This window comes from Chiloscyllium plagiosum, chromosome 13 (assembly GCF_004010195.1).
Source record: "Chiloscyllium plagiosum isolate BGI_BamShark_2017 chromosome 13, ASM401019v2, whole genome shotgun sequence".
In the NCBI taxonomy this organism is placed as follows: domain Eukaryota; kingdom Metazoa; phylum Chordata; class Chondrichthyes; order Orectolobiformes; family Hemiscylliidae; genus Chiloscyllium; species Chiloscyllium plagiosum.
In genome coordinates this window covers 39,402,892-39,421,665 of record NC_057722.1, presented here as the reverse complement: position 1 = coordinate 39,421,665, position 18,774 = coordinate 39,402,892, and the positions used below count along the sequence as shown (strand labels likewise).

The 18,774-nt window shown below is 38.7% G+C and overlaps 1 protein-coding gene across 2 annotated transcripts in view; it reads right to left on the bottom strand.

The window, feature by feature from the left end:
- LOC122555938 (mitofusin-1-like) overlaps positions 1 to 18,774 on the bottom strand; it is a 70,297-nt gene that overhangs the window by 21,141 nt on the left and 30,382 nt on the right. For both annotated transcript variants that reach the window (XM_043702232.1, XM_043702233.1), the window contains exons 10-13: positions 9,084 to 9,205; positions 3,878 to 4,004; positions 510 to 614; positions 313 to 415 (exon numbers count right to left, since the gene is read on the bottom strand). In XM_043702232.1, coding sequence (XP_043558167.1) covers positions 313 to 415; positions 510 to 614; positions 3,878 to 4,004; positions 9,084 to 9,205 — 457 coding nt within the window. The remainder of the gene's footprint in view (positions 1 to 312; positions 416 to 509; positions 615 to 3,877; positions 4,005 to 9,083; positions 9,206 to 18,774) is intronic.

Sequence of the window (18,774 nt, the reverse complement as noted above, 5' to 3'; positions counted from 1 at the left end):
CCCTAACTTCAGACTGGAGAACAGTCACATGGAGCTTGATGACATGTGTAAGACTGCAATTCTGTACTCTAAAATACAAGTATGCATTCCTCATAATTAAATCTTGCAACACAGTAGTTTTATTTTGTTAATTCCTAGATTTTTGTTGGGATTCAATTCCTGCTTTCCTAAAACCTTCATTGGATACTTATTAGGAGAAATATTTACTGAACAGCAGGATAGGTCTCAGTTTGAAAACTGAAATCAGATTTGAGAAAGTTTCTACTCTAGAATAAAACAAATTACCCCAATCTTATATCTTGGCATACTAACCTATCATTTGAAGCTGTGCTGTCTGCAATGCAGCATGGACTGCACTGGAACAGCGTTCAGCCAAGTTTCTCCCTAGTCCTTCTTCAATGTGTTTGTGCAGATCCTGTATAGAAATGTAATATATAAAATGTTAAAGATATCAATAAACTATTCCCTTTTCAATTATTAATATACTAAAAAAAGGAACTTTTCCTCACATTTTTATAAAACTTTAAAACTGCAGGGGAAGGATGGAAATCTCCATGAAATTCATCAACCAATATAGAAAGGCGGCAGATTTCATCAGTCATTGCAGCAGAAACCTGAAATACCAGTTCATGATGAAAAACGTTAAGCAGTTGCAACTAAATCACAGTTACAATATCTTTCAATTATATAATGCTTCAGAGATAATTTATTCAATTCATTGCAATGTATCTATGGGTAAGGATAGATAAATCTAACAATATTAAAGAAAATAAATTAAACCACGAGTTGAAGTATATAGCTCTAACCATGGCAAAGAAGGTTTTATAACTAGATTGTTCTTCTCAGAATGCTACTACTGACTTGATGCCGTGGGGGCAAGAATGTCCTCTCTGGTAATTTATGAAATAAAGTGAATTCAGGAATCAAATAAAAGCATGAATAAATTCATCATGCTCAAAGTCAAAATGGCTAAGAGACCTGTTTCTATAAAATACCTAATGTCTCTCAAGACTCCATTTGCAATGAATGAGCCAACCTGACAATCTATAAAATCCTAGAAATAACGAAAAACTGATTGACTATTTTTGGAACTCGCTACTCAAAGGAAAACTTTAGGTGGGGAAACTGGTCATACTGTCTATGAAGTATAGTATTCACCTGACAGATTCATGATCCATCTGAATCCAACAGATCCAAAGTGTCTCAGTCTTTAGTGTTAACCCTTATTTGCATCCATAGGTCATCAGAGAAACCATGTCTGTTTGTAAACCTTTTGATCCAAGGAAGAAATCTAGCATCCGAACTTAGAATAAAATGTCATTATAGCAGCCCAAATCTCTCTTTAGAGGATAACTTCATCTTCCTTTGAACTATGTTTGCATTTTGTTATGACAATTATTACTGTTTCTTTTGCCTAAAGTTATGAATTTTCAGACAAATATATTTAAAATTCTGAAGAAACTTTCTACTGAAGGATAATCAATGCTGTGACCATCAATTCCAGCAGCAGAACAATGGTAATTATTTGTTGTGAAAAAACTTAGATTAGATTAGATTAGATTACTTACAATGTGGAAACAGGCCCTTCGGCCTACTGAAGGATAATCAATGCTGTGACCATCAATTCCAGCAGCAGAACAATGGTAATTATTTGTTGTGAAAAAACTTAATGTCAAATAATTTTTAATCTGTCAAGAATGAACTGGCTTTTCCCTCAGACTCAGAAACCTCACTCAACTATGTGCATGAGAACAAAAAGAAAAGCTGCCCACAGACTTGGAAATGACAGAATCTCAGAAGAGCTGCTCCTCCATTTACAGGCTATTCCTCTCCAGTGAACTAATCAGCAACAAGCCTCAGAAGATGAGAATTAAGTTTCAAGGAGGGTTGGGATAAAAGAGAGAGAAAGAGAAACAATGAAGATGGGAAGAGAAGGCAGGTGAGTGGGAAAGAAAGGGAAAACATGAGGGGAAGAGAGAGAGAAAAGATTGAGGCTGCAGGTAGAGAGAGATGGAAGACGGAGGGGGGCAGGGGCAAGACAGAGGCAGCAATGGGAGGTTTGCAAGACATCAACACAAGGAATCTGGAATTAATCCTTCATTTGTTTACGTATTTTATAACAAATGCTCTATCTTTCTATGCAACGTTTACTTTCAATACAAAGATTTGAATCATAAAATTGTTTTAACCACTTTGTAACAAGTTTACTTGTTGATGGGAGGTAATGTTGCAGCTGTACAGGACATTGGTTAGGCCACTTTTGGAAGATATTGTGCAATTCTGATCTCTCTCCTACAGGAAGGATGTTGCGAAACTTGAACGGGTTCAGAAAAGATTTACAAGGATATTGGCAGGATTGGAGGGTTTCAGCTATAGGGAAGGTCTGAATAGGTCAGGGCTGTTTTCCCTGGAGCGTCAGAGGCTGAGGGGTGACCTTACAGAGGTTTACAAAGTCATGAGGGGCAGGGATAGGGTAAATGGACAAGGTGGAGACAGTGAGGTCTGCAGTTGCTGGAAACCATTCCTAATGAAGGGCTCCGGCCCGAATCATCGATTTTCCTGTTCCTCGGATGCTGCCTGACCTGCTGTGCTTTTCCAGCAACTCACTCTCAACACTAAATAGACAAGATCTTCTCTCTGCTGTGGGAGAGTCCAGAACTAGAAGGCATAGATTTGGGGTGAGAGGGGAAAGATATAAAAGAGGCCTAAGGGACAACTTTTTCATGCAAAGAGTGGAATGAGCTGCCAGAGGAAGTGGAGGAGGCTGGTACAATTACAATATCTAAAAGGAATCTGGATGGGTGCATGAATAGGGAAGATTTAAAGGGATATGGGCCAAATGCTGGCAAATGGAATTAGATTAATTTAGGATATCTGTTAGTAATGGGTGAGTTTGACCAAAGGGTCTGTTTCCATGATGTACATTTCTACGACTCTATGACTGGTTAGAGCTCTTGAACATTCTTTATTTTGTAATCTAAATTTTGTAATCCATAAGTCAAACGTAGCAAAGTTTGAAAACTCAAATTTATTTTCTTTCCACTTCCCTTAGGAAGACAATAAATTACACAGCCTCCCCCCAGTGCTTATGAGGAATTTTTGATTTATTTATTCTTTCATAAGATACAGGCATTGTGGGCAAGGCTAACAGTTGATATCCACCCCAAATTGCCCTTGAACTACTCAGCAATTTCACAAGATAGTTTTTAAAGATCACTGCCATGTGGTTGGAATCACATGGAGATCAGATTATACAAGGATAACAAATTTCCTTCCCTCACTGGTGAGCCAGATGGGGTTTTACAAACAATCAAAGTTTCAGGGTAATTTATTAATTAAATGAATTTAAATTTCACTAGTTCCCTTGTCCACAGGATTCTGGATTACAAATTCGATAACAGTCATACCATGCCACGGTCTTACTCCAAAATAATCGGAATCTAATTAATACAACTACCACAAACAGTTCACATCTCTTTTTGAAATCAATGACAAAGAATTTAGTATTATAAAGCTCATATGCATGAATCAGGCATTGCATTAATGCAATATTTTATCAGTTGAAGGCCAGCTGAATGACAAGAGTAGATCATGTGAAATTTCATGAGGGAAGGTCAGCCTATACAGCATAAAGTTCTCCTAAATAAGATTGACATCTCCCATTTGATTGGTTGTCTTATCACAGGGATAAATAAGAAAAATAAAAAATGTTATAATAAGACAAAAATGCTGGAAATACCCAGCAGACATGATAATGCTTCAATCCAATTTGCTACCTAAATTTTGTAATTTGCTTCCCTTAGTAGTGGCAACAATAAACCGAAAGCTACATGTTAAAAGCAAGCAATTTCTACGTGAAGAGGGCTACAACACTCACCTTGGCTTCTACTTCTTCGGTTACGAGTTTTATGCTTTTCTTACAGTCCTCGGTTAGCAAAGTTAACTGACTGCGTACAAACTCCAATCGATCAAGGTGGTCCTCCCGTTCCTCCAAGGAAAGAACTCTTGAGAGCAAAAAAGGCAAGTTTTATTCCAATGTTTACACATTGAGTGCATATTATATTGCATCTTTCACATATTACTGAAAATTGCTCACACGAAATTAAAAATAGCTTTCGTCATTCTTTAGGTAAAGGCTGAATAATATGTTATTCTGGCCATTAGCAAGTAAGGGAACTTTAGTTTTATATTCTGATTCTTCCACACTCAATTGTATATAAAGTCTCACACTGATGCAGTAATCTCCTGAGGAAAAAGCTTTCACCATGCACGCATCAACAACTGAAGATGACCTCCTTTAAGAAGCTTCTCTATATTGTGGAACTGAGTGTACGGCGGCACTGACTATTTAATCTAAAATACAACCAAAAATTTATTTGATGTAGCATCTCTAATACAGTAAAGGACCCCAAGACATTTAATAGAGCATTAACAGAGTTTAACAGACACAGAAAGAGGTATCAACAGATGACCTGAAGCATGGTCAAAAAGATACTTTTTAAATGTTATCTTAAAGGAAGAGAGTTAAGCACTTTTACAAAGGAATTCAAAACCTCACAGTCGAGGCAGCTTAATACACCCACCAATGGTGGAATGATGTATGATCAGGGACAAACAAGATGGTGGAACTAGTGGGGTATAGTGACATCAAGGTTTGTATTTTTGGTAGAATTTGCAGAGACATGGGCGAGTCTATGGTGGGATTTGAAAACAAGGTTAAAAATGATTGAAATTGAGGTTTGGTGAAAGATTAAACAATATGGGTCAGTGAACCAAAGAAGCAATGACTAGAATGGGACTTGGTGTGAATGAAGATACAGATAGGGTTTAGGCATTTACAAGATAGTAGAGGGTGGAAGATGGGAGTCAGTTGGGAGATCACTGGTAACTCCAATCTTGACTGTCCCAAAGGCATAAATATACTAAATGGTAAATAAACTAAATGTAATAAAATGATAAAAATGAAACTAGCATATAAAATACTCTTGAATGATTTCTGTTGCTGCAAAGGCAAATCTACCACTATGTTCCACCTAGAGGATGATGATTTTCCAGTCTCAAATTAGAAAAAAAGAGTCAAAGATTCGTTATGCTAGGTTTCCAAACCCTGTACATCACAAGTACTTCTTGGGTAACGCTCCCAAAGAATGTGCTCAAATATCCATTGTAAACGAGGAAGAAAATGCCAATTAAGGACAACAGACAAGAGTGTTGCTAGGACACATCCCTCCATTTCCCTGGCAGAGGCAAAAATGCTAAAATCTACAGGAAGTATATCACTGATTGGAGGATCGAACTTGGTCAAAATCTTACCTCCAAACAGCTTTTTAAAAATTTTTTTCAGAATGATAAATGAAGATTAGCTATTATTCTTAGATAGCAGCCAGAAGGATTTAAAAGGCATTGGCCAAATAACAGCTGCAGAGCTTAGAACTGCAACAGCTTTGCAGTTTTCTCAGATAATTCTACGCACGTTCTTGTCCCAAGGAGCATGATTGAGCTCAGGAAATAGTCAGCCATAGTAACTAATGCAAACCAGAGATACCCAATAATACAAGAGGAAATAATGGTGCAGTGATAATGTCACTAGCTAATTCTGTGACGTAGGTTCAAATCCGACCATAGCAAGCTGCCAGAATTTGAATTCAATTAATAAAATCCAGAATTGAAAGCTAGTCTCAGGAACAGTAACCATAGAACGATTGTTGATTGTCATAAAAACTCATCTGGTTTACTACTGATCTTTACAGAGGGAAACCTGCTGTCTTTATCTGGTTTTGCCTGCATTTAACTCAAACTCTCAGCAATATGGCTATGCTTAATTGGTCTCTGAAATGATGATGTGGCAAGCCAATCAGTTCAACAGCAACTAGGGATGGGCCAATATTCCATGAAATAATTTTTTAAAAATTTCCTTCTTAGGATATACCATAGTGTATTACTCAAAAGCTTCCTGGCTGAGGGAAGTGCAAAGTAGAAGACAAGTTTTGTCTTTTATACTCAACAAAAGATTATTGCTATTACTAAGTTTTGTTTGATTTGGTAAAGTTTACTAGCATTATTAAGGTTTAATTAATTAATAGGTGGAAGAATGGCAGGGCTGCTCCAACCTCCGAATGTACATCCTGTACCATGTGGGAAAGAATCTTCCTGTGTCCTAGATAACCACTTGTGCAGGAAATGCCATCTGTTGCAGCAGCTTGAATTCAGGGTTTCAGAGCATCTAAATAGAGCTGAGGGTAAATTATTTCCAGGGCATGCTAATCCTGTTAAACTAACTTGCAGGCGGTTAGGGAACTAGGAGATAATATCAGAGAGTAATGCTAAGGATCCAGAAGACAGAGATGGATAACATTTGAGTGGTTAAGTAAGTTAGAAACAGTTATAAGATCAGCGAGTTACAGATACTGATTGCTATATGGAAGTAGGATGGTGCAGCTATAATTGAGATCTGGCTTAAAGGAGGCCAAGATCAAATGTTCCTGGATGCAAGGAATTCAGGAAAGGTAGAAAAGCAAAAAAAGTGTGGGGTGGCACTATTGGTTAAGGAAATCAATGTAGTGTTGGAGACAGATGTCCTGGAAGGGTCAATGACAGAATCTGTTTAGCTAGAGCTAAGGAGTAGAAAAGGTGCAAGTACTTTGCTCAGTATAATCTATGCGCTGCCAGCCAGTGGACATTCAAAGAAGTTACAGAGATGTGCATGTATTATAGAGTATTATAAGGGGGAACTTCAATTATCTGAATATAGACTGAGATAGCATCGTAAAGGACAGATTGGGTCAAAAGTCCTGAAAGCATGCTCAGGAAAATTTTCAACATCAGTATAATTCCAGTGGAATGAGAAGGAAAACTTTGCTAGATCTGATACTTGGGAAGGTAGATCAAGTATCAGAAGCAGAACATTTAGGGGAGTGTTCATTGTGATAAGGTTTAAGTTGATTATGGAAAAGGACAAAGAACAGTTCAGAAAAAGAATAATTAACTGAGAGAAAGCCATCTTCAATGGGTAAAGGAGGATCTGTGTCATATAAATTAGAATCAAATGTTACCTTTAAAGAAGGGACAGTTCAGGTACAGCCAAGATATATTCCTATGAAGGTAAAAAGTAGGGCAATCAAAGCCTTAGCTCCATGGAAATAAATTGTATAGATGATATAAAGCTGATTAGAGACAAAGAAAAAGGATTTGTGCTTGGATATTACGGGCATGGCTGAGGTACTAAATACATCTTTTAAACCTATCTTTACCAAGGAAGAAGCTGCTGCCTCGGTCATGGTGAAAGAGAAGGTAATTCGGATTCAAGGGTTTAAAATTGATAGGACAATGATAGATAGCTGTATTAACTTAAAAGGTGATAAGGAATCAGGACCAGGTGGATACGGGGCCTGGGGGAAGTTAGTGTGGAACTTATGGAGGCATTGGTCATCTTCCTTCAATTTAGGAGTGGTGTCAGAGGCCTGGAGAATTGGAAATGTTACACCCTTGTTCAAAAGAGTGTGTCAAGATGAGCACAACAGCACAACAGCTACAGGTCTATCAGTTTAACCTCAGTGGTGGTGGTGGTGAAGCTTCCAGAAGCAAGGATTTGGAACAAAATTAGTATTCACTTGGGCAAAAATCAGGCTCATTAAAGAAAGAGATTAGTTTGGATTTTTTAGAAGAGGTAACAGAGAGGCTGAATGAGGACAATTTGGTGATGCGATGCACCTAGATTTCTAAAAGCCATTTGATAAAGTGTTGCACATGACCAACAAACAAAGTTATAGCTCATGGAATAGAAGTGACAGTAGCAACATGGATCAGAATTAGCTGAGGGATAGGGAATTGAAATAGAAACAACAGTTAATAAATGTTTAAACTGGAGGAAGGTTTGTAATGAGGTTCTTCAGCATCGTTGTTGGAACCCTTGCTCTTCCTGATATGTTACTTCCTTAGAGCTTGGTGCACAGGACAAATTTTCAAAATTTGCAGACAATGCAAAATTTATGAGCATTTTGAACTTTGGGGATGAAAATGTATAACTACAAAAGGATAAAGACAACTTGGAGGAATGTGCAGACCAGTGTCAGAATAAGTTCAATATGGATAAATCTTAATTGATTCATTTTGGTAGGAAGAACATTGAGAAACAAAAAAGGGTACAATATAAGGGTGAGGGTGGATCAAAGAGTAGAGGGACCTGGATGTTTATGTTGTATAAATCATTGAAGGTGACAGGTCAAGTTGAGAGCAGTTAACAAAACATACACTCTTTATGAATAGAAGCATAAGATCAAGAAAGTTACGTTCAAAATAATATAACCACAACTGGAGCATACACCAAGGTAAGGGCATTACACTTTAGGAAGGATATGAAGATTTGACATTGTTTAGAAAATATTTTTAAAATGATTCCAGAGATGTGGTACTCATGCTACATGGATGGATTGGAAAAGAGGGGATTGTTTTACTGGAGATTTATAAGAGGTATTCAAAATAATTAGTGGTATGTATAACGTAGATAGAGAAAAACCGTTCCTACTGGTGGAAGGATCAAGAAAGAGACAGTACACATTTAATTACAAAAGCAACAACAGAGACAGGAAGAGAAACGTTTTGATGGAGTGAGAGGTTAAGATCTGGAATTCACTGTCAGTAGTCGTGGAGACAATTTCAATTAAGGTGTTCAAGAGAGAACTATATTATTATCTGAAAAGAAAGAATGCGCAGAGTCACGAGGAGAAGGTGTGGAAATGTGCTGAGTTACTCATTCCACAAACATAATCAACTGAATAGCTGCCTTCTGTGCTGAAACAGTTCTGAGATGCTGTAAAGTTAGTATAGGGTTAAGAAAGTTGCCTTCATTGTGCCTGGAGAACAAATATGAACTTTTCATTGTTCCAACACAATTCTTGACATAATTCAAGTTTCATAACATTTAAGCACAGTTTTTTTTTAAAAGAATCAAATCACACTTTAACTATCATTTGAACATATCTACTTGAAGCCATAAGCAACAACAAAGCTGACACTTTGTTAAAGATTCAACTTTGCCTACTGCTGCCTCGTATATGAATTAAGTCATTGAAGATTTTTCTTACCTTTTTTCTGCTGCAACCACATTGATGGATTCCATGATTTTTTTCACAGTGTCTATGATCTGTTTAGCTCTGATAGTGTGTTGTTCAAATTTTGTTTTCACTGCTGACTGCGAGATACACTCCTGCGAGGCCCAAGCAGTAACACATTACTGTGAAACTTTATATTGTTTACATTGGACAAATGTATGTTCAGATACAGGCTTGCTGCTGGTTCTAAATAAATATACAGAAACCTCAACAAACATAAATATAAACAGAATTTATAATGAACAAAAGTATAAAAACAGCAGCAAGGCAGTGTCTTGAATGAGAGATTTTTATTCACAGTAATGTGTCAACTTATAAAAATAAAATTATACATATGTATAAAATAATACAAAACATACTATTTTTCACTGCACATGTGGGCATAAACTAAGTAAGGTTTATCTGTTGTGACTTATCAAATTATTTCCATGTGTTAAGTACAAAAACAATGAATGAAAGTGGCCTCAAGACACTGAAGATCTGACGTCAGCTGTCATAGCTTTTGGAAGGGCGTTAAGAAAAGCTGTGTTGAATATGTACTGCACTTCCTTTCTATTGCCTACTAATTTCCTTTTGACACAAATTTGCCAAACTTCTTCCGCATTATAATTTTCTATTCCAATATTTACAGAATCTGACTTGATGGCTTTGACTTCAATCTGAAAGGATCTCTGTTGTTTCAACAAAATTTCAGGGCCTCTGAACACCAGCTTATTTTCTTGCAGGTGCATTATAAAGACAGGTGCAACCACTGACTTGTAGTTTAACTTTATGTTTGGAAAACAGATGATAGGAGAAAGACTATGATTCCCTTTGAACTACATATTCTTCTGTTCCCTCCTGTTTGCATTCCATCCCTACCATGTAACTCAAACTTCAAAAAACACTCAACTATAAAATGAAATGTGCAAGGACATATATATGAGCAGACAAGCAGCACATGGGATTTAGTACACAAAAGTGACAGAGGCAGTATGGAGAGGCAAGTGTATAGACGCAAATGGAAGCATGTCTGCATAAATCTCTGGAGGTGGTAGGACATATCGAGACAGGTGATTAACAAAACTTTGGAATGTTGCACTTCATTAAGAGACATTGAAAACAAAAGCAGTTGTTACACTGAACCCTGTATAAAACTCTAATTTGGCCACAACTCGAATACGGAATCCAGGATGTGAAGACTCTCAAGATTATGCAAATGAGATTTACCAAAACAATTCCAGTGATAGATGATTTTAGCTGCAAGGTTACTTTGGAGAAACAAAACCAGAAATGGCTGTAACTGTTCTGAAGAAGGGTCACTGGACCCGATACATTAACCTTTCTTTCTCCCCACAGGTATTGCCAGACCTGCTGAGTTTTTCCAGCAATTTATGTTTTTGTTTCTGATTTCCAACACAGTCTTTGGTCTTTTTAGTTTGAAGAAGCTGGGCTTGCTCCATTTGGTCAAGAGATCTGATAGACGTTTACAAGGATATTACAGTTTAAGATAATGGTAGGCAAGGAAAAGAAAACTGTACACATTAGCTGATCATACAAGGTCCAAAGAACAAAGTTTTGGGAAAGAGTAATACAACTGGTGGCAATGAACTAGAACTTGCTGCCTATGAGGGTTGCATAAGTACCACAATCACTACTTTACAAAGAAAATTTTTGGAAACTTGAAAGGAAAAAGACTTAAAGGGCTAAAGAAGCGATCGGGTGAGCAAAAATGACTGAAATAGTCTATGGAGAGCTGGCAAGGACTCATCAGGTCAAATGAGCTTATTTTGCACCCTAAATGACTTTAATTTTAAATGGCATCATAGGAAATACAATTCAGAAACTGCTTTCAAGGGATGCTTTCTACTGGGCTGGACTATTTATAATTATTAAAATCTCCTTAATTTTGGTGAAAGAAGTAAACAGAAATAGAGCTGCAGGAAATACACAGAGCTGGGTGGAAGAGTACAGCTCAGGAAATGCAGTGGTATGTCATTTACTTTTGGGGACAAAAGAGGACAAAGATGGAATGAGATGCACAGAGCAGGAAGTGGGGTGAATATAGTAGGTTTTGGGGAAATCAATGCTATCAGAGGAAAGTTGAGAGTTGATTGGGTGGTGGGTACCTACTATTAGGAACTGTATGCAAAGTGCTGAAATTGAAGAGGGAGAAATCATATTTAAAAAAAAACTTTTAATAACCTAGCTTATAATTATTTAAGAGACTCTAGCAGAAGTGATTTCATTATTAATCTTATTTTTAAGTGGCAAAGTTTATTGGATTATATGGTTTAAATTAGAACAGTAAAGGATAGTGAGAAGAGAACTTAATTTTGATTAAGTATTAAACAATACACTTAATTGAAACACAATAAAGATAGCTGGGCAACAGATGTGCTGTGCTTCTTGACACCACAGTAATCCAAGACAAACACATATGCAGTTCAAGCATGCTTGGTCCAGGCTTTATGAGTTGATGACCAAACCACAGAAACTGACAACAGGGAATTAGGAATTTACCCAGATACTTTATTGCAGAATGTGGTTCCACCCATTCGGACAGGATCTTCTCATTTGGTCATTAGACTAGGAAAGGCGGATGTGACTGTGAGTGAGACAAATAAGGGTACCCAGAGGGAAGGAGCCTCAGTCTTTGCTATTGTCCAACAGAATTGTTGTTCCTGTCCAATAATAAATACTCAAATTGATATATTAATAACAAAAGTACCCATCATGTGTCATCAGGAGAATTACTAAGATGCTGCCTGGACTGGAGGGCATGTTTTATGAAGAAAGGTTGAGTGAGTTAAGGCTTTTCTCAGTGGAGCCAAGAAGGGTGAGAGGTGACTTGATTGAGGTGTACAGGTTGACGAGAAGCATAGAGAGAATAATCAGAGACTTTTCTCCCAGAGCACAAATGGCTATCACAAGGGGGCATAATTTTAAGGCGACTGGAGGAAGGTTTAGGGGAGATGTCAGAGGTCGGTTCTTTACACAGAGTGGCAGGTGCGTGGAATGCACTGTCAGCAGTGGTAGGAGAGTTAGAAACTTTAGGGACATTTAAGTAATTGTTGAATAGGTACATGGATGATAGTAAAATGTCGGGTATGTTACTTTGATCTTAGAATGGGATAAAAAGTCAGCACAACATCAAGGGTGTTGTATTGTTCCATGATCTATGTTCCCCCAGCTTGTTTGCATGAGAGTGAGGGCTGCAGGGTAGAGAAGCTAACTGATCATGGCACTGTGATTCAGGAAGCCATTCAAGTTGCTAAAGCAAAAAATAATGTATTAGCAATCGGGGACAGTACAGTGAGTGGAATTAATACTGTTCTCTGCAGCAAACAGCGAGAGTCTAGAAGGCGTTGCAGGACATTAGCTTAGGAATGAAGAGCAACTTACAATGGGAGGGGGAGATCTAGTCATTGTGAACTACCAATGACATGGGAGGACAAAGAAGGACATTCTGCAGAATTAGGCACCATAATTAAGCAGAACATCAAAGTAATAACCTTTGGATTCATGCAAGCTAGTATAGGGCAAATGATATTACAGAAATCAATTAGTGGCTCAAAGACTGGTGCAGCAGCAGTGGATTCCTGCTCATGCAGCAGTGGAATCAGTAAAGGGAAAGTGGAGACAGTACTATTGAGCAGGTCTGCACCAGAACCATACTGGGATGACAATTCTGGTGAGCTGCACAACTAGGGAAGGAGCTAGGGCTTTAAATGAACTGTGGGGGCAAGGAATCAAATGTGGGAAATCAGAAGAGTAGAGTAGAGCCAAAGCAAGATAGAAAAGTATTGATATGGGAATTCATAAAGACACAGTGAAAAGAAGAGACAGATTGTACAAATCTAAGAGTAAATTAATAGATAAGGTTAGAGGCTACAAAATTAATTATAGGATACAAGTAAATGTGATTCTGTATCAGTGGATGTGGTGCATTTGGATTTTCAGCGAGCCTTTGATCAAGAGTTTAGCATACAAAATCAAAGCACATGGGATGACTGGTAACACACTAGCCAGTTGATGATCAGGTCGGAAACAGAGTAGGAATGACTGGGTTGTTTTTGGACTGATGGGTGATGGTGACATGGGGTATATCAGGGATTGGTGATTGGACCCAAGCTATTCACAGTATATTAAAGATTTGAATGAGAATTCAAATGTAATATTTCAAAATTTGCTGATGACACAAAACCAGTCGAGATTGTAAATGGTAAGGAGGATGTAACTGAGCTAGACAAATTGAGCGAAGGGGAAAATGGATGGCAGGTAAAACATCTTCACCAATCTGCCAAGATTGTATCAGGAGTAACTAATTCTCAGTTCTTGTGGAGACAAAGTCCCGTTTTCACATTGAGGATACTCTCCCTTATGTGTGGCATTATCACTGTGCTAAATGGGACAAACTTTGAACAAATCAAATAACTGAAAATGGGGCACCCATCAAGCATTCTGAATCATCATCAGTAGCAGAATTCTATTCAAACATAATTCATAATCTTATGGCCCAGCATATCCCTTAATCTACCATTGTTATCAAGCCAAACAATAAACCCTGGCTCAATGAAGGGCTAAGGTGGCCATGACATCAGTATAACCAGGCAAGCCTAAAACTGATGTCAGTCAGTTTGAAGCTACAAAACAGAACTGCCTGCATGCCAAACAGCAAATGACAGACGAGGGCTAAGTGAGTCTAGAACCAATGGGCCAGTTCGAATCTCTGTACTTCTGACAACTCTATTCCTGAATGGTGGAGGGCAATTGGAGGTGGGGGCTCCGCAAATATTCCCATTCTCAATAATGGAAGAGCCCAGCATATCAATACAAAAGATAAGGCACAAAACATTTGCAACAATCTTCAGTTGGAAGCCTTGAGTGAACGATCCATCTCAGCTGCCTCCAGGGATCCACAGCATTACAGATAAATCTGTAATGTAATCTGTAAGTCTAAATCTAATTCAACTCTCTCGACGTGATATCGGGAAATGGCTGGAGGCACTGGATATAACAAAGTTATAAGGCTTGACAACATTGTGGCAATAATACTGACAGCATGTGCTCCAAGACTTGGTATGGCCAAGCTGTTCCAGTACAGATAATTGCTCATGTATGTTTTGCCATGGTTGTGGGTATGCTCGCTGAGCTGGGAAGTTGATCTGCAGATGTTTTGACCCTTGTCTAGTTGACATCTTCAGTGCTTTGGAGTCTCCTGTGAAGCACTGAAGACGTGACCTAGAGAGGGAACGAAATGTCTGCAAGTCAACTTTCCAGCTCGGTGAAATTACCCACAACCACGGCAATCAGCACCTGAGCTACAAATCTTTATGCAAACCTTGAACAGCTAATGATGAGACATGCGTGTCTTATACACAAATCAAGACAAATCTAAACTAGCCAAGTACCCCCCCCCCCATTATTACATACTCTATCATCAACTATGATCAAAACATGCTGGGAATTCTTTATTTGAAAACCTCGGGACCAAGTGTTTTATGGATAAAGGATATTTCCTGTTTTTGGATACACTTACTTTTAGGTCTGTTCAGGGCCTTTGTAAACAAAAGCTTCATTTGGCCTGGATGGACTGGAACAAACCTGCAGAGACACATGGAGTATGGGCCTTTGGAAAAGGACTTTGCATTAGGCACATTTGAGCTAAGCAAAGCTTTTTCTAAAGGGCTTGAGCTAAATATGTCTATAGGTATGCTAAGGTCCGCATTTGAAAAGACCTTTGGTTTTCAGACACGCAGATAAAGGACCCCTTATCTGTACTATTAAGCAGAACTTAACAGCCTGAATCTATTCACTGATGCCCATTTTTTGTTCTGCCAAAGTGGCACAGCTTCTGACCTCATTACAGCATTGGTTTAAACATGGACTAAAGTGCTCAGTTTCAGAAGTGAGGTGAGGTGAGGTGAGAAGTGAGAGTGACTGCCCTTAACATAAAGGCTGCAGTTGACCAATGTAGCCTCAAGAAGCCCTTTTACAATTGTTTTCCTTTCAATTAATCAAAAGATTATGGGATATATTTTGTTTTAAATAAGTCATTGTTTGTACGAATTATAGAACAGGTGGATTCATTTTTAAGCATTTCTACACTAGAACTCCAAAAACAAAAACAAGATGAGAGAACTGAACCAAAGCAATCACCAACATATTTTCTGTCTATCCTGGTTTGAAGCAGCTAAAATATAAACTATGCCCTATAGCATATAGAAAATGTGCTTTTCTAGTAATATTTAAATAGACTGTTTCTATTCCTATAAGGAAGTGGCATGGGGAACTAGTAGATGCCAAATATAATTGTCCATTTCAATTTCTGAATAAATACACAACAAAAATTTTAAAAGGAATTAAACAAGAATGATAACAGAACAGCAAAGTGTTAGTACACTAGAATAGTACTTGTAGCAGCACCTCGCCGAAGCAGGTCTAGATTTCAGCAATGAACACAAAAGATTGACTATTAATAGAACACACATTCAGAAATGTTAGGGTACAGCTATCGGAGAGAAGAAGCATCTCAAAGAGAAACTGAGACACAGTTAGGTAAAACGCTAATCAACTTTTTAACATTGCAGAGTTTGAGAAAAATGAAAGTTCAAGATAATATATTCCATCTCAAGCCCTATGTGTCATATTTACAAGTTAAAGAATAATTTTCTGAGCACAATTCTGAACAAATTCTATTGCAAACAGAAGACGAATATCACAGTCTATTGGTGAATAAAAACATTTGTAAATGTTTTCACAAAATTAACTGATTTTTTTAAAATTAAGTATGGAAACAATACTTTTAACCCTTGGACAGTATAGGCTGAGAATTATATTTCCTTGGCAAATCAGGGTAATAGAGTAATTGCATGTGACTAACCCTGAAAGGCTGTTTAGTCCTGTTAGTTGGAATTTTCATATGCTATATTTATATGCCTGCTACCTAAGAATGCAATCTCTCAAATTCAACAACTGAGGAAAATTGAAATGTCCCACCTGCCATTTAAACTACAAGATTTTCACCTGAAACAAATTAGTGGCTTTGGTCGAATGATTTCTAGAAAACAAAGGTCCAGCTTTTCTTTTCTCAATAATGACAAATTTCTGTGTTTGCTATCATTGAGGGGTGCAATAACAATGTAACCTCCTGGAAGTTCACTAACACAAAAATCCAGAAGTTGCAGCTACCACACCATTTTGGTGATCCTGCTTTTCCTAGTCACAGAGTCATGGAGTCATACAGCATGGAAACATCCTTCGTTCTAACCTGTCCATGCCAACCAGATTTCCCAAACTGAACTAGTCCCACTTGCCTGCTTTGGGCCCATATTCCCGAAACTTTGTCTATTCATATATCTATCCAAATGTCTTTTAAATATTATAACTGTACTTGCATCTACCACTTTCTCTGGCAGTTCATTCCACATACTTACCACCTTCTGCATGAAAACATGGCTCTTCCGATCTCAAATTTTTCTCCTCTCACCTTAAACCTATGCCCTCTAGTTTTGTACTGCCCTACCCTAGAGAAGAGACCTTTGCTATTCACCTTATTTATGCCCCTCATGAATGATTTGCACTAACAAAAATGTTCAGGCCAAGGTGTCTCACTGCATACCATCAAATTTCACGATATTGTGCTGAACTGCAAGAAGAGAGGGAGAATAGCCATCCTTGAACAATGAGATCACCTGCCACAGGAATCACTGGTGCTGACAGAAGATAACGGAAAACTGCTGCCTGCTCTACACAGAGACTGTGGATCCAAGTGCGCAAGAAAACTAAATCTGAAGACAGGAGAAAGTGAGGACTGCAGATGTGGGAGATCAGAGTCAAAAAGTGTGGTGGTGGAAAAGCACAGCCAGTCAGGCAGCACTCAAGGAGCAGAGTCGATGTTTCGAGCATAAGCCCTTTATCAGGAATTTGGAGGGGGAGGGGGGGGTGGAGAGGAGACCAAGAGGGCTTAGAGATAAATGGGAATGGGGTGGGGTGGGGGAAGGTAGCTGGGAATGCACTAGTCAGGTGGAGATGGAGGATGATGGTGATAGTTTAGAGCCGAGGGTGGAGTGGATAGGTGAGAAGGAAGATGGACAGGTAGGACAGTTCAAGAGGGCGGTGCTGAGTTGGTTGGTTTGACTGAGAAAACTGGTGAAATCGACATTGACCCCATGTGATTGGAGGGTCCCATGGCAGAAGATGAGATGTTCTTCCTCCAGACGTCGGGTGGCTAAAATTTGGCAGTAGAGGTGGCCCAGGCCTTGCATGTCCTTGGCAGAGTGGGAGGGGGAAGTTGAATTGTTCGGCCACCGGATGGTGCAGTTGGCAGTGCATGTGCCAGAGATGTTCTCGAAAACTTCTGCAAATTGCCAGCCCCCAATGTAGAGGAGACCACATAGAGAGCAACAGACACAGTAGATGATGCATGTGGAGGTGCTCATCTTGCACCTTGGAACCCTCAAACCACACGGGATCAATGTCGATTTGACCAGTTTCCTCATCTCCCCTTCCCTGACCTTATCCCTGATCCAACCCTCCAACTCGGCACCACCTCTTGAACTATCCTACCTGTCAATCTTCCCTATCACCAATCCCCTCCACACTATCACTATCACCCTCACCTTCATCTCCCTATCGGATTCCCAGCCACCTTCTCCCCCAGCCCCATCCCTCCCATTTATCTCTCAGACCAATTGGCCTCCCCTCACATTCCTGAAGAGCTTATGCTTGAAATGTCGACTCTCCTGTTCCTCGGATGCTGACTGACTGGCTGTGCTTTTCCAGCACCACACTTAAATCTGGAAGACAGCTAACTAAAGTAGGCAAACTCAGCACAAGGCATTCTCTCAGAATTCCTGCTACTCATCTAGAGTATTCAACAATTTTACAGCTTTTGAAAGCTAACATTGCATACTGTACAGAGAAAAAAACAGATGTACATGTTTCAACCATGACCTGAAGTCAAAACTGATGAATTTTCATGACCTGAAATGTTCACTGTTCCTTTTTGCACAGTTAAGACCAGACCAGATATTTCCAGAGTCTAATATCTGCTGTATTTCACTTGGTACTAAAATCTGAAACAGTTGTCACCCTGAACTTTGAAATCAAAGAAGTGTTTCACATCAAAATCTTGCTAACAATCTAAATGCATAATTCAAGTTACTGACACATAGGGTAGAGGTTACTATTTCAAGTTACAACACACTGTGAAGAGAAAATTGTGCAGGGTAGAGATATCACTTCTTTGCCTACTCCTAGTGATTACATAACGCTTTTTCCATTTTTTTGGAAAGGTAAATGTGTCTTTCAGATGTTTTGTGGTCTACGACTAGACGATATATGAATCCTCTCTGCTTCACATTTCATCTGCTCCCCTGAAGGTGCACATTTTGCATCAGCAAAGTGAAGCTTATATGATGTGTTAGGACCCTTTATTTAGGACATATAAGGAGAAAATGGGACCTGTGGAAGACGACGGAGAACAAGACATGGAGAGGGTAGGACAGTGACAAGAGAGTGAGAGGAGAGGAGAAATAGAATGGAATGTAAAAAAGGAGGGGAAGAAGAAGGAACATGAAGGGGAATGGAACATGGGAGAGAAGAGGGACAATGAAGGAGGGCAGAATAGGACCAGTGAAGGTAGAATGAAAATAGGACCAGAGGGAGCTGAATGGTGTAT